The sequence below is a fragment of the Python bivittatus genome, unplaced genomic scaffold, assembly GCF_059951505.1.
Source record: "Python bivittatus isolate LINGU-HERP-01145 unplaced genomic scaffold, Pbiv_v1 ctg000580_np1212, whole genome shotgun sequence".
Taxonomy (NCBI): domain Eukaryota; kingdom Metazoa; phylum Chordata; class Lepidosauria; order Squamata; family Pythonidae; genus Python; species Python bivittatus.
The window spans coordinates 15,065,926-15,089,635 of NW_028277087.1; the positions used below are offsets into that span (position 1 = coordinate 15,065,926).

At 37.6% G+C, this 23,710-nt stretch overlaps 1 protein-coding gene across 3 annotated transcripts; it reads right to left on the bottom strand.

Annotated features, from left to right (window-relative positions):
- Positions 1–230: 230 nt before the first annotated feature.
- POLE2 (DNA polymerase epsilon 2, accessory subunit) lies at positions 231–23,306 on the bottom strand. 3 transcript variants are annotated; one of them, XM_088149626.1, is made up of 19 exons: positions 23,182–23,306; positions 19,661–19,761; positions 16,805–16,880; positions 16,115–16,192; positions 15,854–15,947; positions 15,275–15,349; positions 14,504–14,587; positions 14,251–14,307; positions 13,936–13,984; positions 13,151–13,223; positions 9,180–9,352; positions 6,519–6,608; positions 5,564–5,618; positions 4,878–4,937; positions 4,689–4,766; positions 3,807–3,915; positions 2,947–3,123; positions 2,391–2,458; positions 231–407 (listed from the first exon to the last, which is right to left on the bottom strand). In XM_088149626.1, exons 2-19 carry the CDS (start codon positions 19,698–19,700, stop codon positions 389–391), a joined length of 1,455 nt encoding a protein of 484 aa, XP_088005752.1. In that variant the 5' UTR covers positions 19,701–19,761; positions 23,182–23,306; the 3' UTR covers positions 231–388. The 3 variants fall into 3 exon arrangements, with proteins under 3 accessions (XP_088005752.1, XP_088005751.1, XP_088005753.1); XM_088149625.1 differs by lacking the exon at positions 23,182–23,306 and adding an exon at positions 22,049–22,148; XM_088149627.1 differs by lacking the exon at positions 23,182–23,306 and having other exon boundaries at positions 16,805–16,915.
- Between the last annotated feature and the right edge of the window lie 404 nt (positions 23,307–23,710).

Sequence of the window (23,710 nt, forward strand, 5' to 3'; positions counted from 1 at the left end):
TTTGTTCTGAATATTTTGGCAGTGAAGAACAACTGTATTCTTTTTTTGTAAAAGTAAAGTCAAATTGAGCATGAAACTGAGCAAACTCAGGGAGGCAGTGAAGGACAGGAAGGCCTGGCGCAATATGGTTCATGGGGTCACAAAGAGTCGGACACGACTTAACGACTAAACAACAACAAAATCAAATTATTTCAAGTAGAGATATAAAATGCGATGCATGTATGAACACCCTTATATAAAATTTATATACAAGATATATAACAATATACAAGATATATTAGCTATAACATGCAGTTACAATCCATGATCCTAAATTTTAAGAAACACTGTTGTAGTACTTCAGTCATTTTAAGACCAGAAACTTTGGCTTACTCTTCTTGACTGAGATTCAGAGATCTTGGAGTTTGCTGAAAATTTAAAACAAAAAAATAATGTAATGTAACCAACATATTAGTACTTTTCTTAAAGTTTAATAAAGAATATTTACTTCTGCACTGAAGATTAAGTGTAAGTGCAATTATATATATATGTCTGAGACTACATCAAGGATTAAGACTTGATAATGCAAAACAGATTTAATTTATGTATCTTATTGAATTACTAATTCATATATTTGTTTTGGAACATCTTTCACAATTCAGGTTGCAATATTTAAAAAATCCCTAACAGTAGAATGGAATAAGTTACAGGCTGATTAAAGTATGCAGAGATTTAATACAGTAGCAAAAATTAACTTTCAAAGCAGACAGAAGGAAAGGCAATCTGGAAAACAGGATTTAAAAAAAAAAACTTTTTAAAATTTATACACCAAGACCGTCTGAGCTTTTAAGGTATGAGGTTCACTACACACAAGACCTGTGAGGAAAACCATAATATCCAGTCGGGTCTATATAATAGTACTCCAACTAAAATGACTCCAAACTGTTAAGATGATAAGCCCAGCATTTCATAACTGGTATAGAATTGGTGTTCCACATTTTGATTGCTTGGCTTCAGCAATAACCTGTCAGCCAAATTTTGTATCTGGACCCTTTCTAAAGCAGTCCCATAGTATATCTATATACTATGTTTTCTATGTTATAGAAATTACTATATAATTTCTAACTATATCCAGGTTAGATATCTATAGATATAGATATATAGATATCTAACCTGGATATAGTTAGAAATTATCAGTCATGCCAAAATACAATTTCTTTAGAGATATCTAAGGAAAGGACACCATTACTCATGTTTATTAGCTGACATTCTGCGGATATGTTTGGTAGAGAAACAGTACCACTACTAAGTCCAAAAATAGGCTCCATTATATTTACTTATTCATAAGTTATTCTGTATAACTTTTAATTATGTATTTCTGATTTTAGTTTGTTGTAAGCCGCCCAGAGTCCCCCGTTGTGGGGAGATGGGTGGGGACAAGTCTATTAAATAATAATAATAATAATAATAATAATTCTAGGTTTCAATCCAAATAATTCTTTAATCTCTACTCTACTGAAATAGTTCTGTAATTTGATTTAGGACTTTTAGGATTTACATCAACACATCATTTGCCTTCCTGTTCTATTACATTAGGGTACTGATAGGTCAAGATGCCTAAACTACAGAAGCCAACTCAAAGGCCTAAAAATGGTCATCCAGTTCTTTAGGGGTTACAGTAAGCTTGAAAACTGAACTCGATCAGGCAATTTATCTGCAACAATAAAACTACTACAAATACCATGAATTATTTTGCCCTGGCAGATTACCAGATCCATTGGAAACTCTCCCAAATATGTTCAGCTTGATATTACTGGAAACAGCATCGCTGTTAAGGAATTAAGGCCTCGTATCCCAGTGTTGCTACATTAGCTCTTCAGTAATGCCAGCTAGTATATTTGGGAGCGGTTTCTACATTTTACTCACCTGGTATAGATGACATGAGCCATGGTTACCTTATTTGTCCAATATTAGTTCATTATCAGTAGCTACTTCCACATTATCAAACCTGCATTCATTTATAGCATTTTAAATATGAACTAAAGCTAAGCTACCTTTGCTACTAAAGACAGACATAGTGCAGTGTGAAAGGGGATACAGCAAAAGATGTCTCATCCTTGTTGGAGAGCTCTGCCCTTCAGCACAATAGCCCCTTCTCTTACTGTTCTAGTTGTCTCTTACCTCTGTATTCTTATTAATTATAATATGTATATGAAAAGTGCATATTTATTCTGTATAGACATTAATAGTGAAAGATATACAAAATAAAAATGTTCATCATTTATTTTGTCAAGCTATATTTATTTGATAACTATACAGCTATCAAGTTATATCTGTTTTCATCAGACAGCATGAAAAACAGGAAATCAGTTATTCTTGTACACTCGGTAAGTTAAAAAAAGTGACCTTACCTGTCTTCAACAGTTTTGTTAGAAGGGTAGAATACTTTGAATGAAAAGCCACTCCTTGGAAAAGATCCCTGGTATTTAAGAAAAACAGCATAGGAAAGAATTTTGCTTTTCACCCATGCCATTTTCTTGAATATGTTTTCTCTTTAGGTGCAATTTTAAAATACATGCTTAACACCTGAAAATAATTTCAGATACATCATGCAGTAGCCCTTTGTTAGCAAAAATTAATCTGACAGTAGTCATTACAAATATACATTTTACTGCTTTTATTTTCTGTCTACCCAAAACAATTTTAGTCTATCTTAAAACATTTGAAGGTAAAATGAAAGCTATGACAGCAAGTTTATTTTTAATGACAGAAAATGCTACTGTGATTCATAATGCTGCAAACAGTATCTATTATGAGCAAAAAAGTCCATAACAGATACTATCTGGAGGTATTTGGTAGTTTGGATTCTAACAGTCTGACCAGCCTTGTTATTTCTTATATTTTGCTTGTTAGAAAGATGTTTTCATCATAGTTTGAGGACAGGGAAAAATATAAACAGGATCCTACCGGATTTATACAAAGGCAATCGGTGTTGGTTACAGTGAATGGGTCATATTTGTCAGCAAAAACAATCAGATCTGGCAAAGGGTAGGTTCTCAAGGTGTAGTCATAGGCCCAATAGACAGGGCTGACATTAAGAGGCAATGGAGTCAGATGTCCTTGTGATAAAATAGTCTTTACAAACTGAAAGGTAAAGAACAGTGCTATAAAATTACATATGAAAGTAAACTGATCTTGCAATTCTTTCTATTCAGAATACCTCCCTCAGCTCAGCATGAATTATTCCAAATAAATGACTACAGGATTACAAATTGAATGATTTTGTCCTCTTTCTTGTTCATTAAAATGAGTTTGTTAACAGACCTAGTTAGTTTACCAGAACGTGGAACCAGATCTAGGATTTGTTTCAATTCCTGCAATTCTGAATGAACTTGAGAACACTATTTTGAGCAGTATAATGAAATTCCCTTAAAACTACACCATCTAAAGCAAACTGATCACCATATAGAGTTGGTAAATAGCTGCAGAATATTTCAATGAACTATTCTTTGTTGGGAGAATTATTCTCCATTTTAGTTACCTTAATCCATTTATATTTTATTATCTTTTCATACAGTTATTCCACCCAGGTAACTTAAATTAGACATTTCAATCTGTCTCTCATTTCTGCACGTGCCATGTTTCCTGCACAAAACCTTTGTAAATTTGTTTGATGTTATCTGCCCAAACAGAAACCAAACCAGTAAGAACTTCAAGCAAGTGAAATAAAAGTTTTACTCTTATACTTCCATTTCTCAAACAATTATAAATTATAATCCCTCATCCCAAAGTTTAATTCAAAATATTGAATGCTTTTTTGATCTTACGTGGTTAGGAATATCCAAACTACTGTTAGGGAAACGGACACAGTTACGGCACATCTTGTTTACCAAGTCTTCCCGAAAGATTATTATTTCCTGTGTACAATACTGGACTCTGAAAGTGACAAATGCAACTTTTATCTCTTCTGAGGATTCACCAGTTACCAAAGAGAATTTACTATTAACTCAAATATGCCAGCAGCTCTGTCCCTGTTGCTATACAGCAGAGGTAGGTGGTCAGTGTGCACCTGCAACTTCACAAGCACCTCAAGATTACATTGCTGAATTTCAGCAGCAAAATGACCAAAATTCAGAAGTTTAATTTTCCCCCTTTCAAAATTAAAGGTAGGAATGTGAGTAGCCTTCAGCTCCCATTCCTACTCCTAAATTCCTCAATGCACCCTCAAATAGCAGTTTCAGCCCTTTTTTGGTAGTTTGGGGGGATTTTAAGGGTGGAAATGGAAGTGGGACCTCTAGAAAACAATATTTGGCAACAAAAATGGCTCAAATTCATCCCATCAAGAGGTATTTGGGGGCTCTTATTAATAGATCTGGGGATAATGTAAGGCTGGGAATCAAAAAAATTCAGCTTCGAAAGGCCTCCTGCCCTTAACATCCCTCTAAATGGGACAAAATAATTGGGGCTTGGCCTTTCTGGTAATGTCACATCACCAGATGGCCTCTGGAAGGGGGGCCTCTGGAAGGTCAGGAGATAAAGCCCCAACTCTGCTGTAGAATGAAGCCTCAGCTATCATGGGATGCCAGTGCTTTCGTAACATCACACGCGCACACAAGATAGGAGCATGTTGGAGATCATCTAGTCCAAATCCCTGTCCAGTACAGTAATCCACTATTATTAAATTAAATGCCCATATTAGGGACACATACCTGCAAGGATTTGTTGTGAAAACTGAAAATGGCACCTGCTGTCTGAATTCCTCAGTAATGTTTTCAGTGAGCGGTGGCCTAAAAAAAGTGTACGTGAACACACATACATATGAGAAAAGCATTGCAGATTCTCAAAGCATCATCTTCAGTGACATAATCTTGTTACAGATATTAGGTCAAAAAATGTACCTTGGCAAAATGGAGCCTGGACCAGGGTCTTCAGAACCAGGAACAAATACAAATCGACTGCTATAAATAATGAATGAATATATCTGATTTAGTATTACTGGTGGGTATAAAATGAAATGTTCACTAAAATTTAGGGTAATGTTATTAAAGGTAATTAGGGTTTCAGAAGCTGGGGCAAGTAATATAAGCTTGAATTAAGCAACTCTCCTGCAAGTTCTCATCTGCAAAACAGCCTTTCCAAAATAAAAGTAGGAAGGAGTTAGACTAAATGCAGCCTCCAATAGCAGCATCTACAACAAACTGTGACACTAAAATGTTGACATGCATGTAGTGATGTCATGAACCCACCCCAACTATGTAAGTCAGGGCACTTGTACGATGTCACACACATTTTTATCACTTGCTTCCCATGATGTGCTCCCATGGCCTCCAGATTTGACAGATGAAGAAAAAGTCACAATTCCTCTGGATTTTGTAGCTTCAGTTCCCAGCTAACACAATACTCTGCAGAGGTGTTTGAGCAGAACTCTTGAATTTTAACTAATTTACCAAATATACTCAGTCTTAGTGCACATATTTCTTTACAGGTGGAATTAATTTCTGCATGGGAATGTTTGCTGTGTGATTAATGTGAAGCACACCTGTTCTGTAAAGATTTTTCACCAAGCAAATAATGTGGAACATACCTTTCATGGATACTGGGATATTCACATATTATATCTGCTAGGGCTTTCAAAGAACCTAAAGATACAACAATAAAAGTTTTCCTATGAAAGTAGTAATTATTTTCTTTCCCTCTTGTCAATCTTCATTTCATGATTAGAAAGCAAAACCAAAAACAGCTGATCAGAATGTGGTGGTGCAGACAGTTCTGAATGCCCCTGGGGGGCACATAAAACACCGCTGTTATGCGAGCTGCATTGCTTGCTGGTTTGCTTCCGGGTCTAATTCAAGGTGTTGGTTATTACCTTTAAAGCCCTTCATGGCAGAGGACCAGGTTATCTGAGGAGTCATCTCGTCCCGGTTACTTCAGCCTGCCCCACTTGGTCTGGCAGAAGGGGCATGTTGCAGACCCCACCAGTCAAGGAATTTTGACTGGTGGGATCTGGGAAGAGGGCCTTTTCTGCTGTGGCCCCCACTCTGTGGAACAACCTACCTCCCGAGGTGTGGTGTGCCCCCTCTCAAGGCCTTCAGGAAAGGTGTGAAATCCTGGCTATGCCAGAAGGCCTGTGGGCCGGATGGGGGCTCGCACCAGTGGAGGTGGCTTGTGGGGTAACTGATTTCCCCCCCCGTCATCTTGAATGTTTTTAGTATTTATATATAGGGTTTGTTTTTACAGTTGATTTTTAATGAATGAATGAATTTTAATTATTTATGGGGGATTTTTAATTGTTTATGGGTTTTTGATTTTGATTGTGAGCCGCCCAGAGTCACCCGTTGGGGGAGATGGGCGGCATACAAATTTAATAATAAATAAAATAAAATAAAATGCCTGATGGGGTTCAGAAGGCAAATATGAAGAGCAATACTTTCATAGAGAATAAGCATTACTAGCTAGTAAATTCATATTTAACTAACACATAAATACAAAATAATCTATTACTAATTAAAAAAAACAATAAAGTGATGGATCCCAAGTACCTTTTAGTGACTGAATTTGACTTCTTCCATATGGGGTAGAAGAAAAATTCCCACAGAAGAAAAAACAGGTTGGAGGGATGGCTGAGTAACCTAGATGGAGAAACAAGGACTATTATTCCTATTTGGTTTGTATGAAAGCTGTGCTCTTCTCCACTGAGGATGGTAATACATCACTAAAGACAAATCAAAACTTAACATCTATCTCACGTACCAAAACAATATTTAGGTCTTATTCTGTTGCAAATTTATTTTTGCCTGTCATTTCATTCACCCTTGCATCTGAGATCAGTTTGTTCTATAAGCCCTGAACTGAGAAAACAACCAGGGAATTGAATATTAACCTGGGCAAATTAGCACTTGCTAAGGAAGAGCAACAAAATATATAACTCTTGAGACTGAAATGTAAGTTTTTCTTTACTTATGCAAACAAAGTTTATTAAAAGTTTCAGGCTGACTCACTAAGTTAGATATTAAGATCCTGCTGAATCACAAGAGGCCATCTAGTCTAGCAATCAGCACTCTTGGAAAATATTAGGGCATATTGACAATAACTCTTTACTGCTTTTGGCTCCAGGCAACTGTTATTTAATAGTTCACTGTAAAGTAGGGTTCTACTTAACCATCATGTCTAATACAGTGGGGCAAAAATGTATTTAGTCAGCCTCCAATTGTGCAAGTTCTCCCACTTAAAAAGATGAGAGAGGCCTGTAATTTTCATCATAGGTATACCTCAACTATGAGAGACAAAATGGGGGAAAAAAATCAAGAAAATCACATTGTCTGATTTTTAAAGAATTTATTCGCAAATCATGGTGGAAAATAAGTATTTGGTCACCTACAAACAAGCAAGATGTCTGGCTCTCACAGACCTGTAACTACCTTTAAGAGGCTCCTCTGTCCTCCACTTGTTACCTGTAGTAATGGCACTTGTTTGACCTTGTTATCAGTATAAAAGACACCTGTCCACAACCTCAAACAGTCACACTCCAAACTCCACTATGGCCAAGACCAAAGAGCTGTGGAAGGACACCAGAAACAAAATTGTAGACCTGCACCAGGCTGGGAAGACTGAACCTGCAATAGGCAAGCAGCTCGGTGGGAAGAAATCAACTGTGGGAGCAATAATTAGAAAATGGAAGACATACAAGACCACTGATAATCTCCCTTGATCTGGGGCTCCACGCAAGATCTCACCCCATGGGGTCAAAATGATCACAAGAACAGTGAGCAAAAATCCCAGAACCACACGGGGGACCCTAGTGAATGGCCTGCAGAGAGCTGGGACCAAAGTAACAAAGGCTACCATCAGTAACACACTATGCCGCCAGGGACTCAAATCCTGCAGTGCCAGACGTGTCCCCCTGCTTAAGCCAGTACATGTCCGGGCCCGTCTGAAGTTTGCTAGAGAGCATTTGGATGATCCAGAAGAGGATTGGGAGAATGTCATATGGTCAGATGAAACCAAAGTAGAACGTTTTGGTCTAAACTCAACTTGTCGTGTTTGGAGAGAGAATGCTGAGTTGCATCCAAAGAACACCATACCTACTGTGAAGCATGGGGGTGGAAACATCATGCTTTGGGGCTGGAGTGGCTTCGTAAGAAGCATTTCAAGGTCCTTGAGTGGCCTAGCCAGTCTCCAGATCTCAACCCCACGGAAAACCTTTGGAGGGAGTTGAAAGTCCGTGTTGCCCAGCGACAGCCCCAAAACATCACTGCTCTAGAGGAGATCTGCATGGAGGAATGGGCCAAAATACCAGCAACAGTGTGTGAAAACCTTGTGAAGACTTACAGAAAACGTTTGACCTCCGTCATTGCCAACAAAGGATATATAACAAAGTATTGAGATGAACTTTTGATATTGACCAAATACTTATTTTCCACCATGATTTGCAAATAAATTCTTTAAAAATCAGACAATGTGATTTTCTGGATTTTTTTCCCCATTTTGTCTCTCATAGTTGAGGTATACCTATGATGAAAATTACAGGCCTCTCTCATCTTTTTAAGTGGGAAAACATGCACAATTGGTGGCTGACTAAATACTTTTTTGCCCCACTGTAGCAATATGGCCCCTTCCTTTGTGAACTAATTTTTTGGGGAACTATCTAAAATGGCTCTCAGTACACAGTATGGAAAATGAACCATAATCCATAAGCATTCATTCTTTTAATTGTGGCGCTGAAGGTAAATCCATAATTTGTGTGCATTCATAAGTGCTGCCCAATTATGGAAGAAAGGTCTTCTTCCTTGGAACACCTCAAAGGTCAAAAGGTAGCCATCCTCACCTACCTCCAAACCTGTAACTAGAGACAGGAGTAAAGCATTTTCCATGGCTTCAGAGTTGTAGCACAGGGTTGAAAAAATAAGAAAACGGGCAGTAATTAAATGTTCTGAGGTAATTATCAGATACAGTCAAAATGTATGGCATGCCAGCCATATCCTGAGGCAAGTTCTGTAAATGCATTATGTGATGATCTGCTATGCAAGATAAGAATCCTTGCCTGATTCTACTAACAGATGTAATTGAAAGATTAAAGTTCTACACTATAAATTTGAGTAATATCTTTTCTTAAATTGCTTCATTTCCATAAACTGAACTGCTCAGAATACTTCGGCCTTTCCTTGCAGAAATCCAGCACACGTGTGAATCAACAGGTTTACCTGAAAACATAATGCGGAGTTTTTCTAAAACTTCTGCTTGGTCCAACCAAACATCCGAAAGGAATACAAACATGGCATCCTCATTTTCTTCCTCCATTTGTTTCAATTTTGCAGAAGATTTTACAGAGGTTGAAGAAGACCCTCCAAAAAAGTTAATGTTGCCATAATATGCCCTGCAGCATAAACAAGTATTTATAAGGCTCTATCTACATCTCCAAAATCATGCAATCAGGTTGCTGTATATTTTATGCAGCAAGTATATTACACATTGAAAATAATCATCAACTCTCACAGTTCGCCTGTCACTTATAAAGTTTCTAAAATTGAAGTAATTCTTTTTAATCACCCATATTCCCAATTCATGGAACCCATTTTCAGAATACCAAATCAGAAATTATCTTTGCCAAAGTTTGGATCTTACTTCATATACAAAACTTTATATTTTCACATATTGAAAAAGGCAAGCCAGCATAAAATGAGACTCCTGCATGCAGCTTCTGAACATTGCCCTGACTGTATAATCATGTGGAAGATGGGATGGAAATTTCTTTATCAATAAAATAAAGTTTCATGAGTTTACCCATCATACTAAACAATCATTTGATTTTTGCTTAGTGTGACGGATGAGCTTCTAACCATTACGCTTTATAAACCATTCTTAGTGTTCTGTTTAAATCAAGTTACTATGTCTTGTTAAGGAACCATGGCTCTGTACAATCTATAAACAAAGCCAGATGAAAACTTGACTTAGCCTGAAAGGAGATAGGATAAGCAATTTAAAAATATTGGCCTTTGGGAGGGCGGAGCTGGCGTCGCGGTGGGCGATCCTGGGCTCCCAGGATCGCAGCCGATATCTCCCCCCCCGGACGGTCCCGATGGACCTAAGCCGTCCCGTAGAGATGGCGATCGCAAAGGGCGCGTCCCGCGGATCTCAGGGACGCCGCAAGTCCCAGATTGATCCCGGGAGAAGCTCTTGAAGCTGGCGGAGGAGAGGCAGCCAAAAATGGCTGCGAAAGCCGGGACAGCTCCAAAGGAAGAAGAAAGAGAGGGGTGTCAACCGGGTGAGATGGACCTTTACTATTCAACTATTCTTAGAGAACACCTTAAGTAACTTAAAGAGATTGTTAAAAGTGAAGAAAAATGGATCAAGCGGCGAGATTGAGCCTTATAAAAAAAAAAGGGGGGGGGAATCTTTTTTTTTAACTTTCCCTTTCTAGCGGAATTGGCAAGATGTTTTTTCTTTTAAAAAAAATATATTTTTAATTGGACTGGCTTTTTCTTTTTAATACTCAATAATTCTTTATCTTAAGCCTCTTTTTTGACTAAGATTTCTTTATTGTTATAAGAAATTTATATTTTTTGATTTTGAAATGGGGAAAGTGGAGTTAAGAGAAAGTAAATGAAAGAAAGTTGCGCTGCCATCTAGAGGCTCGATATAGTGCCTTTTTTCTTCCATTGTGACGCATGTTCAAGGACCCTGGGCTTTCTAAAAAGATAGTGGGATGTGCATGTTTATACAGGTGCCATCCGAATAACTATAAACAAGAAAGTGGAGTTGAAAGCAACTTTGAAAATATCAAGATGGAAAGTTTGAGTTAGTCACAAGAGCCTTGATTAGTGGCAGTAGCTCTTCTTTCTGCTAGAAGCTCTGCTTTGCTCTCTATTCCCCCCCCCAGTTGGATTTTTAAAGAGATCCAGCCTTTCCTCTCCTCTTTTTTTTTTTTTTTGCTTTTTTTTCTCTTTCTCTTGGCAAGAACAAAGATAAAGAATCCTTTGACTCAATGAAGGTTTATACAAGATAATAGACTATATGAGAAACACAATGCAGAAAAAGATTTTTAAACTATCGAGGATGATTATAAAAAACTGGAAGAAGAGCTGCAGAAATTCCTGCAAAAAAAGAAAAAAAAGATATTAAAGCTAAAATGGACTTAATTAAACATAAAACGGGATCAATGGAAAAGGAAGAAATAGCACAAGAAATCAGAGACATTAAACAGAATTATTCTGAGGCTTATAAACTGAGAATTAAAAGGGTTTATCAACTGATAAATGAAGAGGGACAGACTTGTTCTTGGTACTGAGGGTGAGAAAAAGATTATACAAGATTATAATGGAAAATCGTACTAAGAGAATGTATAAAAAGAAGAAGTAAAACAATATTGAAAGAAACTACTTCAGATGCTTAAAGAAAAAATGAGGGGAATACAACAATGATGGAACTGACAGAAGCTTCAAAAAGCAGAATGTTTGAAAGGACATTTATTATTGCTTTCTCTTATCCAATAATATAGAAAAAGGAATAAACAGCTAGATGTTTTGGGATATTGAATGAAAAGGGTGAACTTAAAATTATGCAAGCACTGGAATAAAGTATAAAACTGAGATAGATAGTTAAAAATTGTATTTGATCATAAATGTTTTAAGAGATTAGACTAAAATTTATACATGGTTGCATATAGTAACATATAGATTTTAAACTAGAGACATTTTTGTTGAAACATGTAGTGAAGAATTAAGTATGTTTTGATAGTGGTTAGAACTGTAACTTTTAAGAATTGGAAGAATGAAAAAGTACCTATGCAGGAGGAAGTTATTGAAAATTATGGAATGTGCAGAGATGAGTTAAATTGAGATTTGAAATTAGAATAAGAAGATAAGTAATTTTATATGACACGGGATTTGTTTTATTAATGATTGGATGAGAAAATATAGTAATGTAATGGATTAGGAAATTTTACAATAGAAATTTGATATCAATTATTATATATATACACATATAATCGATAGATGAAAATGTACTACTAATCCTATTGAAAGTTAAAATTTCTTGTAATAAATGATTCTATAGACTAGCTATGAATGATTAATAATTGTTAATTGATGAGTACACAAGTATATTTTGAATAGATATGAGAATTTAAGATTATGAAAGGGGCACCAACGAGTTGGTAACTGGTTGACACACGGTATAAAATGGAAGATGTTTTTTTTATGCTTTTCTATGTTCTTGTTTGTTTATGTATGTTTTGTGTTTGTTGTAAAAAATAAAAAATTTTATTAAAAAAAAAAAATATTGGCCTTTGATGTAAACTGGTGGTGGGAAAAAAATTATTTCAAAATCTAAACCAGCTTTAGTCCTACCTCTGACTTAAAATATTAATAACTGAGGTCTGCTTTACACTACTTTCAGCATCATTCTACAGATTACATTAGCGTTTATAATAATAGAGGTTGGACAAAGTTGTCTTATTCTCCTCCCTATCCTACTATTTAAAAATTGTTTTCAACTTTGTCTAATCCTAATAAGTAACAAAGCTGCCAGGCTGTTACAATCCATTTTGAACTTATAGCTTTCAATATGAACCACATTATAGGCCGTCTGGCCCAACTGCTGCCATTTCCAGCTTGAAAAAAAGGGTAATATACTCTATTTGCATTATAATTTGCATTAATAGTGTTATTTTTAAATTAATGTTTCACTTTAAATTTAAAAAGCAGGAACTTTCCTCTTTACTGCAAGCTTATTTTTAGGGAGAGTAATAGGGTACTCATGTGCAATTCTGATGACATTACAATCTGATTTCCCAATTGGTTTCTAGGAGCAAATCTCAATTTTTGTTTCTGGGAACATTTAAAAATAACTACTCAATACAGATAGTATTCTAATCCAATATGCTTCTTTCTACCGTATACCTTATTTGCCTCTTCTCCCCTTTTCTAGCTACTGTAGTCCATTTCCCCTCTAACCCAGATAGGTCTTTTTTTTCTTCTCAGTCAGTATTCTGTGTTGCTGAATAATTATGGGACTGTCTTCATGAGATCTCTCCTTCCTTAAAGTTTGTTTTGTATTTTTGTAAACCTTGGGGTTTACCCAAGCAATTATTCCATCTTCATGTGCATAGCTGCTGTCTTTTTCTTACATAAGCATAGACCATTCCTCCTGAGGGTACAGGAAATAAATAAAATACCTAGTTGTAGCAGAAGATTCTGTAGGAGGGAATCCAAAAGCAGTGACATGAAATACTTCATCTTCGTACCAGCCTGTGGAATAAAGTAAGTGAAGCACATGGTATATCTTTTCATCATTTCAAAAGAGGAAACGATACCTATAACCACAGTGTCAATCTAAATCTCTCACATTTTTTTTTTCTGAGACTCAGATTTAAGCAGGGTATTTTGAAAGCGGTTGCCCAAAACCAGCTAAACAAATGTTCTTTCAGCTGAGAACTCATCAAAAAGTCATTGTTTTTGCTTCTAAGATTTCACAACAGAAATACAGTAGTTAATATTTATATCAATATTTATATAGTCAGATTTATATTCTACAATACCAGCTACAAGGTACTGACTGGTTGGGTTTACATACATTAAGCTGTGGCTTGCTTAACCATGGTTAACTAGATAAACCATGATTCATTGGGATCACACATTGCATTGAGTCATAAACAATGGTTTACAAACCAAAATGGCTAAAGCTACTAAGCCAAACCACATAGTTCCCATTATGGCTTAATGCAGTATTTGAAGTCTATCATTATGGGTCTTTTATGTGATTTACGTGTGACAGGAATAGGAATAATTATTACACAAGTTGAACTGAATTATGGATCAGACTCCCAGAAATATGCTGGATCACAAATCAGACCTTACTGAAGTAATTAAACAAGCAAAAATGATTATACACAAACAATCCACCTTAATTTTCGTTAAAATAGAACACGATTATGTATATAACCCATTACAGAACTCTTACCTTCTGTTAAAACAAAACATGACTCTGTATATAAACCACTGTGGAACTGGTATTAGTTGTTAAGGGTGATATTTACTAGGCAGCAGTAAACCAAGTTTAAAATAACTATTTGTAACAGGGTTAATTGTACAATAGCACAAAATTTCATAGGCAAATATAATACTAAAAATAGATCCTTTATTACCACCATGAATCATACTTATCATTTAAAATCCAATTAGATGAAAATCTTAAACTGCCACACTACAAAACATAGCTTAAAAATTAATTTAAGAAAAAGCTCCTGTTTATATTGTATACACAGGTAAAGGATATTGCTTTACTAAGGTCCAATAGCACAACTCCAGTAGGATCTTCCAAGAAAAACTTTCCCTTAAAAGGATTGGAAAAAACCATTAAAACTCAGTTTTAATATTCGCTCACTAGGTAAAACCATATTCCTACCTTTTCCCAACATCTGTTTACTGAATGTTTGGCAGTAAAGCTCTTCTCTCTCGTCAAAACGAAGCATGAATCCTATCTGTTACCTTCTAAACACAGTACAGATCATCTGTACCACAGAGCTTACCTCCTTAAGCTGGGCTATCATGCCAAGAACAATCACTTCTCCCATTTTGGCAGAGCTGCCCAAGAGAGTTTCTACAGTTTTGAGCTGGAATCAAGAGATACTGAATTAATAATGCTCACATGTGATCTTTAGAACACTTTTTTATGGCCCACGAATCCCCCACAACCATGATTCCCAAAAACTGAAGGCAAAACTTCCTATTGTACGTTCCCATGTATTCCCATACAACTAGTATAGGCCTCCTCAAACTACTCTCCAAAAACAGCCCCAACCACTTGTGAATTGGCCTCACTCCTATGCAGTCCTCAGCTCCTCTCCAATGATGTGTGGCCTACAGCCACCAAAAGGTTGCCCATCCACAGTCCACGTGCACTGGAATCAAGAATAAGCTGTGATACTATATTTCAAATGTAAATTCCCAGATATAATTGCTTTTCCTTATGAATGGTACACTCTAAACTTTCAAAACTACCCTTCCTTTCGAAAGATATTTGGTACTAAGCAGATTAACTGCTGTTTGAAAAACACAATTCCAAACCCTTCAGTAGGACTTGTCAGGCACAATAAAACATCACCCAAAATTCAAAAACAGTTTTCTCCAACCTAATGCCTTCCAGATGTGTTAAATTCAGACACCAATAATTCCCACATTGTCTTAAATTTATGGGAAGTATAGTCCAAGACATCTGGCAGGAAAGGTTATTCTGAGGAAGATTATTCTTTAGATTGAGGTCAATCCAGTTGTATATGTCATTAGCATTTTGATTTTACCTGGAATTTATTTCTGCTTTCATCTGTGTGTGCGCCAACAGCAGATGGTGAGAATAATTCATGCCTATGGGTTCTCTGCACAATAATAAATATGAGTCAATTAAAAAGAAAAGCAATGTGCAGTTATGATTAAGGCATTTTTTTCAGGCAGGACTACTCTCAAATTCTTATTCAGCAATAAGAATGGTCTTTCATGGCTTTTAGACTTTATTTGATTCCACACACAAGGGGCAACAGCGAAAGACTGTTGAATATCTTTACCCTTGCAGGAAGAGACCCGAATGACTGCAGACTAGAATACCTACTCTCTAGAACTCAGTAACAGTAGAGCCTATGAATTATTATCCAGAAACTGATTTATATTCATAAGAAACAGATCTTAGTTCCTAGCAAGGATGTTTAGGACTGTAATAATAATTTATTAATATCAGAATAAAAGTCTCCCTTGAGACAAGCTCGATTCTTGGTGACTCATGCTCTCAAAACGAACAATTTCATAGTATTGTTTGGTTATTTTCAAAAACACTTTTGTGCTATAATTAAGTACTAGGTGGACTTAAAACTTTCCACTTTTCTCACCTGCTGCAAAATGATGTAACGTTCACGAAACAATTCTGCTTTATCCCTGGCAGAGCCAAATAAGTTAGGTGCAGGGTGGTTGGTCATTGAGAGGCTGAAATAAATTTAGATTTGGGTAAAAAATGTATTTTTAAAAGGAAATAAAAGACATTAAAACTGTTCCTTATAAAATAAAGAAATAGGAAATGAGTTTTACATAACTTTAAAATGTGAAAGTAGCTGAAATCCAAATTGTTCAACAATTATACAATAAGAACTTACGGTAGAAACTTCTTTCGTTCAGAATTGTAAATATATCGTGGAATATCAAAAGCTCCAATAATGTTGAAATTATGTTCTCTGTGATAAAAAAATGCACATCCTTTGAAAAATTCTATCATAACATAATCTATTTTTACATTTATAAATAAATCATTTTACATTCTCTTTTAACATACTGTTTCAACCACTTTTTAAAGTGATTATATAACTCTCTTGTAGATTAAAGAGTAATTTATTTGGTCCTTTTGCCACCTCAGGAAATGACCCCAAACCCAGTCTATGTGGCTTCTTAAAAAATAGTTAAAACAATATGTAGCTTAATACAATACTTGTTTATATTATAGTTTAACCAGATAGAGTCTCTGAGCAAACAGAATCACTGATAATACAGAAAAGACAAGTTTGCATTCATGCAGTTATACAGGTTCTTCTAAAACAGTTTCCTTTTAAAATACTATTATTTATACTCCCTGGTGTAAGCCATAATGCTTCTAGACATGACATTTTAATATTAGAAAAAGATTTTAAAACTCTTCAGGAGCTCTAGTAACCAGAGAAAGACTGAATGTTAATGAGCTTTAAATTCAAAATATCAACAGGGGAGATAGATACAGGGCAATTAACAACGTGATTGCAAACAACTTCCCAGTGATATGTTGATTTGTTTTAAAATAAAGGATGCTAACATACATTGCTTCATCTAACGATTTGCTGCACTCCAAGACTGCTGCTTCCACCATGGGCCTTTCAACCATGTTGCATGACACTGAAAAGAATATTCCAAAATATTGAACTTGTAGTCTATGCAATTAGAGACAAAAGAAATAATTTTAAAGGATATTAAATCTCTTCAAAAGAAATCATGATAGAACTAAAAGCGTTTAGAAGGCATGGCCTCAACGCTCAAAACAGAGTTGTACACATAGATGATCTTGCTAGTTGTATATTCAAACCCCCAAGTACTCTTATAACACTTGGGCTATATGTGCAATCTTTTCTATATGAAGTGGCAAACCTGATAAGGAGCAGCTTTGGGGAACTGTTCATTAGAGGCCCAAATGGTTTTGGTGGTTCATTTTTTACCAACTTCAGTTAATTTATCAGTTGTACCATGCCAATGATTTTGGCTTATCTTCCAAGAATAGAGCAAGGAACAGAGGAGAATTATACTCCATAATCACTATTACAGCAATACAGCAAGGATTGGGAAAAAATTCCATGTACTATCATTTCTATGCAAGGCTTCTGCAAAACCTCTCAGCTTAAGCTTCTAATGAATTTATAGGAAGACCTAAAGAAACAATGGGAACTTAATAAGTGGGTTTCTGCAATGTACTAGAGTTAGCAAGCCACATTTTAGTCTAGAACTTTGTGCAAGTCCAGCCTGTGTAGCTAATATACCCCACGGGTTCAGTATATTTTACATACCCAGAAAGCAGCATGGAGAAAAAAAGACACAGGTCAGCACACTACGTGACTACCAGACACTATGTCAATTTAAGAAACTATTCTTGTGAAGTCCTTGGTGCTCTCTGAGCTTGGTTGTTTGCTTGCAGACATTTCATTACTCAGCTGGTAACATCATCAGTGCAAGTGAGTATGGGATTTGCAGCCTGTTTATATACCGAAGCTTGCCCTGCCAGTGTTGGTGGGGGTGTGCTTTTCTCCTTGGTAGTTCCTTGATTAGGGTATTGTTTTCTGCTTGATTGTCTGATGTTAATCCTTGCTTATCTGGGTGGGGGCTGCTGGAGTGGATGTGTTCTTTTGGTTTCCTTCTTAGCTTTTTTATTGTCTCCTTTGAATGCTGTGTAAATATGGTTTATTTATATGTGTCTATTGATGGCTGATTTGTCTGAATGCCAAGCTTCCAGGAATTCCCTAGCATTTTTGGAATTAGTTTGGTCTAGGTTTCCCACCTGAAACCTCAGAGTTTGTCAGCTGGAACTGTGGTTGAGTCTGTCTATGTATTGTGAGATTAAGGAGCCTTCTTCATGTCTTCTGATTGCTAGTTGGTGTTCATGGATATGCTCTGCTAGTCTTCTGCCTGTCTGTCCTAACAGTAGCTGTTGCAGTCCTTACACTGTGTGTTGTAGATGACTCCTGTTTTTTCTTCTTGGGCTACTGGGTCTTTTTGTTTACTTAAGATGTTTTGGAGGGCTTTAGTTGGTTTGTATGCTATGGTGATGCTGTGTGGTTGTAATAGTCTGTTGGTTATAAACAGGTTATAAACCCCACTCACATGTACTGATGTTACCTAGTTGGGTAATGAAACGTCTGCAAGCAAATAACCAAGCTCAGAGAGTATCAAGGACTCCACAGTTCAACCCTGATATTCTCTTCCATTAAAACTATTCTTTCATCCCCATATGAGCGGATTGCTGAGGTTAGGATGCAGCCATGCCCTCAGACTAATACACAACCATCAATTCACTGCTGTGCTTGCTCACACATCACACTAAGCCAGATTCATTTTCACTGCGATTTGATGAATAAATCATATTTATTTATTTATTTATTTATTTATTTATTTATTTATTTATTAAATGTGTTTGCCACCCATACAATAATAGCTGGTTTCATATATCAGCCACTCACATTTACAGAACAGCAGCTCCAAGGTTCATGCCCCCTTTTAGGAATCCCCACTCTTTCTAGTATCCCTTACACACCAGGAGAAGTTAAGTTCATGAAGCACAGAATCTATTCTTTTAGCTGCTAATGCTATTTGCATTATCTCGGAAGAACATGTTCAGTGCTTCACCATCTTCTTCCTCCTGCTGCTGGCCCAGGATCCAGGTGCTGGGTGAGGGAGCAGCCCTGGGATGCGCATGGCAAGCATGGCAGGGTGGCAGAGCCTCATCTGCTGAAGGGAGCTTGCTGGACCCGGCTGGAGAGGAGGCAGCAGGGCAAGATGGCAAGGCGAAGTGCTCTCCATTGCCAGATGAGGCAGAAGCGGTGGCAGCAGCTCCCCAGGCAAAGGTGGAGGCTGTGCAAAAGGAGCTGTTTGGGGTGGCAGCAGAACAGGAGGAAGCGAAAGGATGAGGGCTTCCTGGAGGCGTAGCATGTGCTCTGCAGCCCCCGTTGGAAGCACTCCTGGAAATCTAGGCTCCAGCGAGGGGTGGAGGCAAGCCCAATGCCAGAGAGCTCCCCCCAGCCCCTCTGCTCGCTCTTGGCCCAGCCTTCCTCCTGCAAAGCCTTGCGAAAGGTCAGCAGCTTCCAACACACTGAAGCCCACAGACTGGTTCTCCAAGGGCATTTCCAGCACACACTCTGCAGCTTATGTTGGAAGTGCTCTTGGAGAATCAGCATGCGGGGCTTTGCTGAGGGGTGGAAGTGAGCCCAGCGCCAACAGAACCTACCCGCAGGCCTTCTGCTCACTCTCAGCCCAGCCTTCCTCCTGCAAAGCCTTGCAAAGGGCCAGCAGCTTCCAACGTGATATACCACATAATACACAATTATCATGAACAGCATAGCTCTACAATAGTGCTACCAATAAGAGAAACTGATTTTTTTCAAACAATTTAAGAAAATCAAAAGTTTACTTACAAGACTGTTTTTCAACAGCATCAATTATATTTTCTATCATGTCTTCTAGTTCCACTTCATTAGCTGCTTGAAGAGCTTCTGTCAGATACTTTGCAGCCTCCCTGATTAGTAATAAACATTCAGATTACTTACCCTAAAACTTCTGATATATACTTATAAGAAACTGGAATATTAATATAAACCTTTTCCAATTCAATCATCTATTTTTTTCTAGCTGCCCTGATAATTTTGGTGTCTTCCCTGGATAGTCACAGCTTAATATTCTCTACAGTAAATATGGATAATATGTTTTAATGGTCAGATCAACTCACTGATGGAATGCTAATCATGTTTTTCAAATTGCACAAAGCTTTGGTAGTGGCTATTGTTTAGAGGACAGATACTGACATCAAGAAGCTGTTTCAACTTCTCAAAGATAGATGTGGGAACCCTTAGCTTATCATTGTCTTTTGTTTCACTCAACTGTCCATTAATATGCTGAAGAGTAGTTATTTGTTAAGCTGCAAATATGATAGGATGATTAAAGGTAAGTTAGTATCACTGCCTAGTAACAGCTAACTAATGCTTCCTGATTTCAGATCCTTATGGTTTACACAGAAATTCATTCCATATAATGCTCTGTACATACAGAAATCTTTGTGTCCAACATGATTTAGTTCTATGTTGCAGACATTTTCTTAATGTATGGATAGATAACCAAGGAAGACCAAAGATAATGCAGTATCTCAAATCTTTAATGGCAGTTCTCATATAAGATTATCATGTATCATTGGCTTTTATTATGCAGAAAGTACAACTTCTTTGAGTTAAGGGAGATATCATTTCTCTTGAAGGGCACAGTATCCTAATCACAGGCATTTATGACATGAAACATTTAGTTTTTGATGCAATATTATTTAAAGTGTAGGTCTATATTCAGTTTACCGACTGAGCTCTGTCTTGAAGTTTTATGTAATTAAAGAACTGGAAAGCAGTTACTATATTCAAAGATATAATACCAATAGCAGCATATTTGTGTTTTGTTTTCTGCACTCTTTCTCAATTACAACTCCCATCACAGCTCCAGCCAACATAGTCAGCTGATTTTACTGCCAATGACAATAAGAGCTGTAGTCCAACATACAGCTGTTATATTTGCACAAGACGCTAAACACTATCTGCCATCATAATTTAACTTAACATACGGTGTTAGGCAAAATGTGGTTACTTTATAGTTCAGTGTGTCATACGAGCCTGGGAAACTGGTGAACCATAATTAAATTAACCCTGGGTAGGCATGTCATGTCCATATAACCATAAACAGTACCAGGACAAACAAGCTAAGAATATTTGGAAAATAAAATGTTGCAATTCTAAACACCTTTATTACAAAACTCCTATGGTTGTGTTTACAAAACATGTTTACCAATTTTTAAATGAAGTATGATTTACTCAATGGATCCAATTTTTTGAGTTCCCACAACAAACTTACCATCTGTGGTGTGCTCAATCCTCTATGCTATGCTATATTGTATTTAACTGGCTCAGTATCTCATGCACCTCAAACATTAGTTTTAAATGACTTACTTTTGACTAAACATGAAGATGGAGTTATTCAAACAGGAATTATTATGCTCAGTGACATCTTAAGGGATGCAATTGGATGCATTACTTAGAATTAGGACCATTAAGTGCAAAGAGACCTACCTGTCAGTCAGAGTTTATCAAACTTGACAACTTTTAAAATGTGTGGACTTCAACTCCCAAAAATTCATCCTGGCTGAGGAATTTTGGGAGTTGAAGTCCACACATCTTAAAGTTATCAAGTTTGAGAAACACTGCTCTAAGTACTTATGTATAACGTGACTGCTGCATTTCAACTGAAAATAGTTCCTTCTGAACCTATTTCCATTCCATCTGGTCTGTCGCACTTGCCATCTTTTATCTTCTTTTACGATTTTATTGTCATTTGACTGTTGTGAGCTGCCCAGAGTCACTGGGAGCCGGGCAGCATACAAGTTTAATTATTAAATTTCTGAGAAGATATGGCTTACATTAATACCCACTAAACCGTAAACCAAGTTTAACAAACCACAGTGGTTAAGTCAAAAGAAGCAAACCGATGGTTTAACAGATTAGCCTGGTTTACACAACACATTAATCACGCGGTTTGACTTTGGTTTAGCCATCGTGATTCGTTAAACATAGTTTATAGTTTCCTCACACAGAAACAGCCATACAGAGGGTTAACCCTTATTCAGATTAAATAACTTTGGGAGAACTGTAATGTGTTTTCATCTTTCCCCCCACCATCCACCACGCTGAACGATCTGCCCATCACGGGCTCTCTGCCCGCTTTATAAGCCTGGCAGCTGCTTCGGCTGGGGTCTTTTGCTTCCTGCTACTCACGCGCGGAGGAGCAAGCCGTGCATTTGGAAAGCAGCGCTCACTTTACTCCTCAGCTTCTCCGCAGCCATCTTGAACGTTTCGCGCCAGGACGCGACTCCTCCTACCGCGCTCCTGCCAAACCGGTCATCCAAGCAGCTCTTCCGCCCTCGCCTCTCGCGCGGTGCTGAGCAGGTCCACGCTGCCCAGGAGCGCCAGCCCTGCTACCGTTTACGCATCTTACCCTGTAGCGCCATTCCCCGCTCACAAGGGGCGAATTACAACCAGCGTATTGGCTGGCGATGGTATCTGGAAGGCACTTTGTTGTGGGACAGTACCCTAGGCATTGGTTTTGGGGCCGAGGGGCACTGAGGAATCCTCCACTTCTTTTGCTTGCCCCTTCTTTGTAAAAGTGTTAATAAATGCATTTATTCAATATGCATCCCCTCCCTTGCCAAAAGATGAAAGTAACAATCTGTGTGCATCCAGTGGAGAGTCCCATCTAACCCGCTGGCCTGTGTATGTGCAACGTTTGCCCATGGTTAATGTAAGGGTGTGTGTTAAAAGTACCCAGTGTCAGAATGCACACAGCAGTTAAATTAACCACGTGGGCTGAATTGGTGCAACATGCTAGATGGTGGGATAATCTGTAGTTCAGTGTGTTTTTGGAAGGCTAATATGCTTTGTCTCTGAGAAACTAGTTTTATTAATCTAATTTGTTTGACCACCCATCTATCTGAGAAACTCGGTAGCAAAGCAAACAAAAACAAAGGATTACATTAAAACAACCTACTAAACTGCATCAAAGCTCAATAAAAACAATGTTAGAAACATCCACCTGGAACTGCCAACTAATATCCAGTCCCCAATGCCTGGGGGAAGATAGGATTGTTGTGATGGACACAAAGCTTTTCTTCAGTTGCTAAAGCCCCATTTCTTCAAATAAGAGTAGATTTACCAAGAGACATTTTGACAGATAAAACTTGGTCACTAGTACCTAACCATGGTGTGAACATGTCCTGGCCATCTTGTTTGTCTGCGTGTCCTGATGACATTGCCTTCATCTCTTATCTGAAACAGAGACTTTCTTAGATCATCAGCTAAAAGATCAGGTAGCATTTTTCCTTTAAGCAGATAATAAGCTGGAGCAGTCTTACCCTGAGTGTCACAGTCAGGTAACCCTTAGAGGCAGAACTGGCCATATTAGGCTACATGTCCTCTCAGTCCCTGGCTCGGGCCATGCAAAGTAGCAGGAGAATCTGAAACTTTCAAGTCAGAGTTTTCCCCTGTATATCCCAAGTCTGAGTCCATTCTCCTCCTTTGAAGGAAGGGGTTTCACACACATTGGGAGGGGCATGTACAAGACAAAGAAAGGGAGACTCCTCCCACACCATGCAATTTCTCCCCACCTTCGTTTGTTAATTAAATAGGTTTACCCCTCTTTCAGAAGAGTGCTAAACGCCTTTTTAAGTTAGCCTGACAACAACTGTCAGGCAGTAGTTGCTGGGGGGCTTCTTTTAAATACAGGATCACTGGGGGGTTTGTTTTGCTCCTCTGGTAGTTCTGATTAGCATGTTTGCTGCTTGATTGTGTGCCTGTCCCCCCACCCTTACCGACACTGGCAAGGCAGGCCACAGTACATAAATAGAGAGCAAACCTCATCCCATTTTAGCACTGAAGATGTTA

Coding starts and splice junctions, on each gene's coding strand:
- POLE2 (XM_088149625.1), bottom strand. CDS start 22,116: ATGGCTGCGGAGAAGCTGAGGAGTAAAGTGAGCGCTGCTTTCCAAATG. Junction 14,588..15,274: donor AAAGCAGAAATAAATTCCAG/GTAAAATCAAAA, acceptor TCTTGATTCCAG/CTCAAAACTGTAGAAACTCT. Junction 13,985..14,250: donor TATTGGACCTTAGTAAAGCA/ATATCCTTTACC, acceptor AACAACTAATAC/CAGTTCCACAGTGGTTTATA.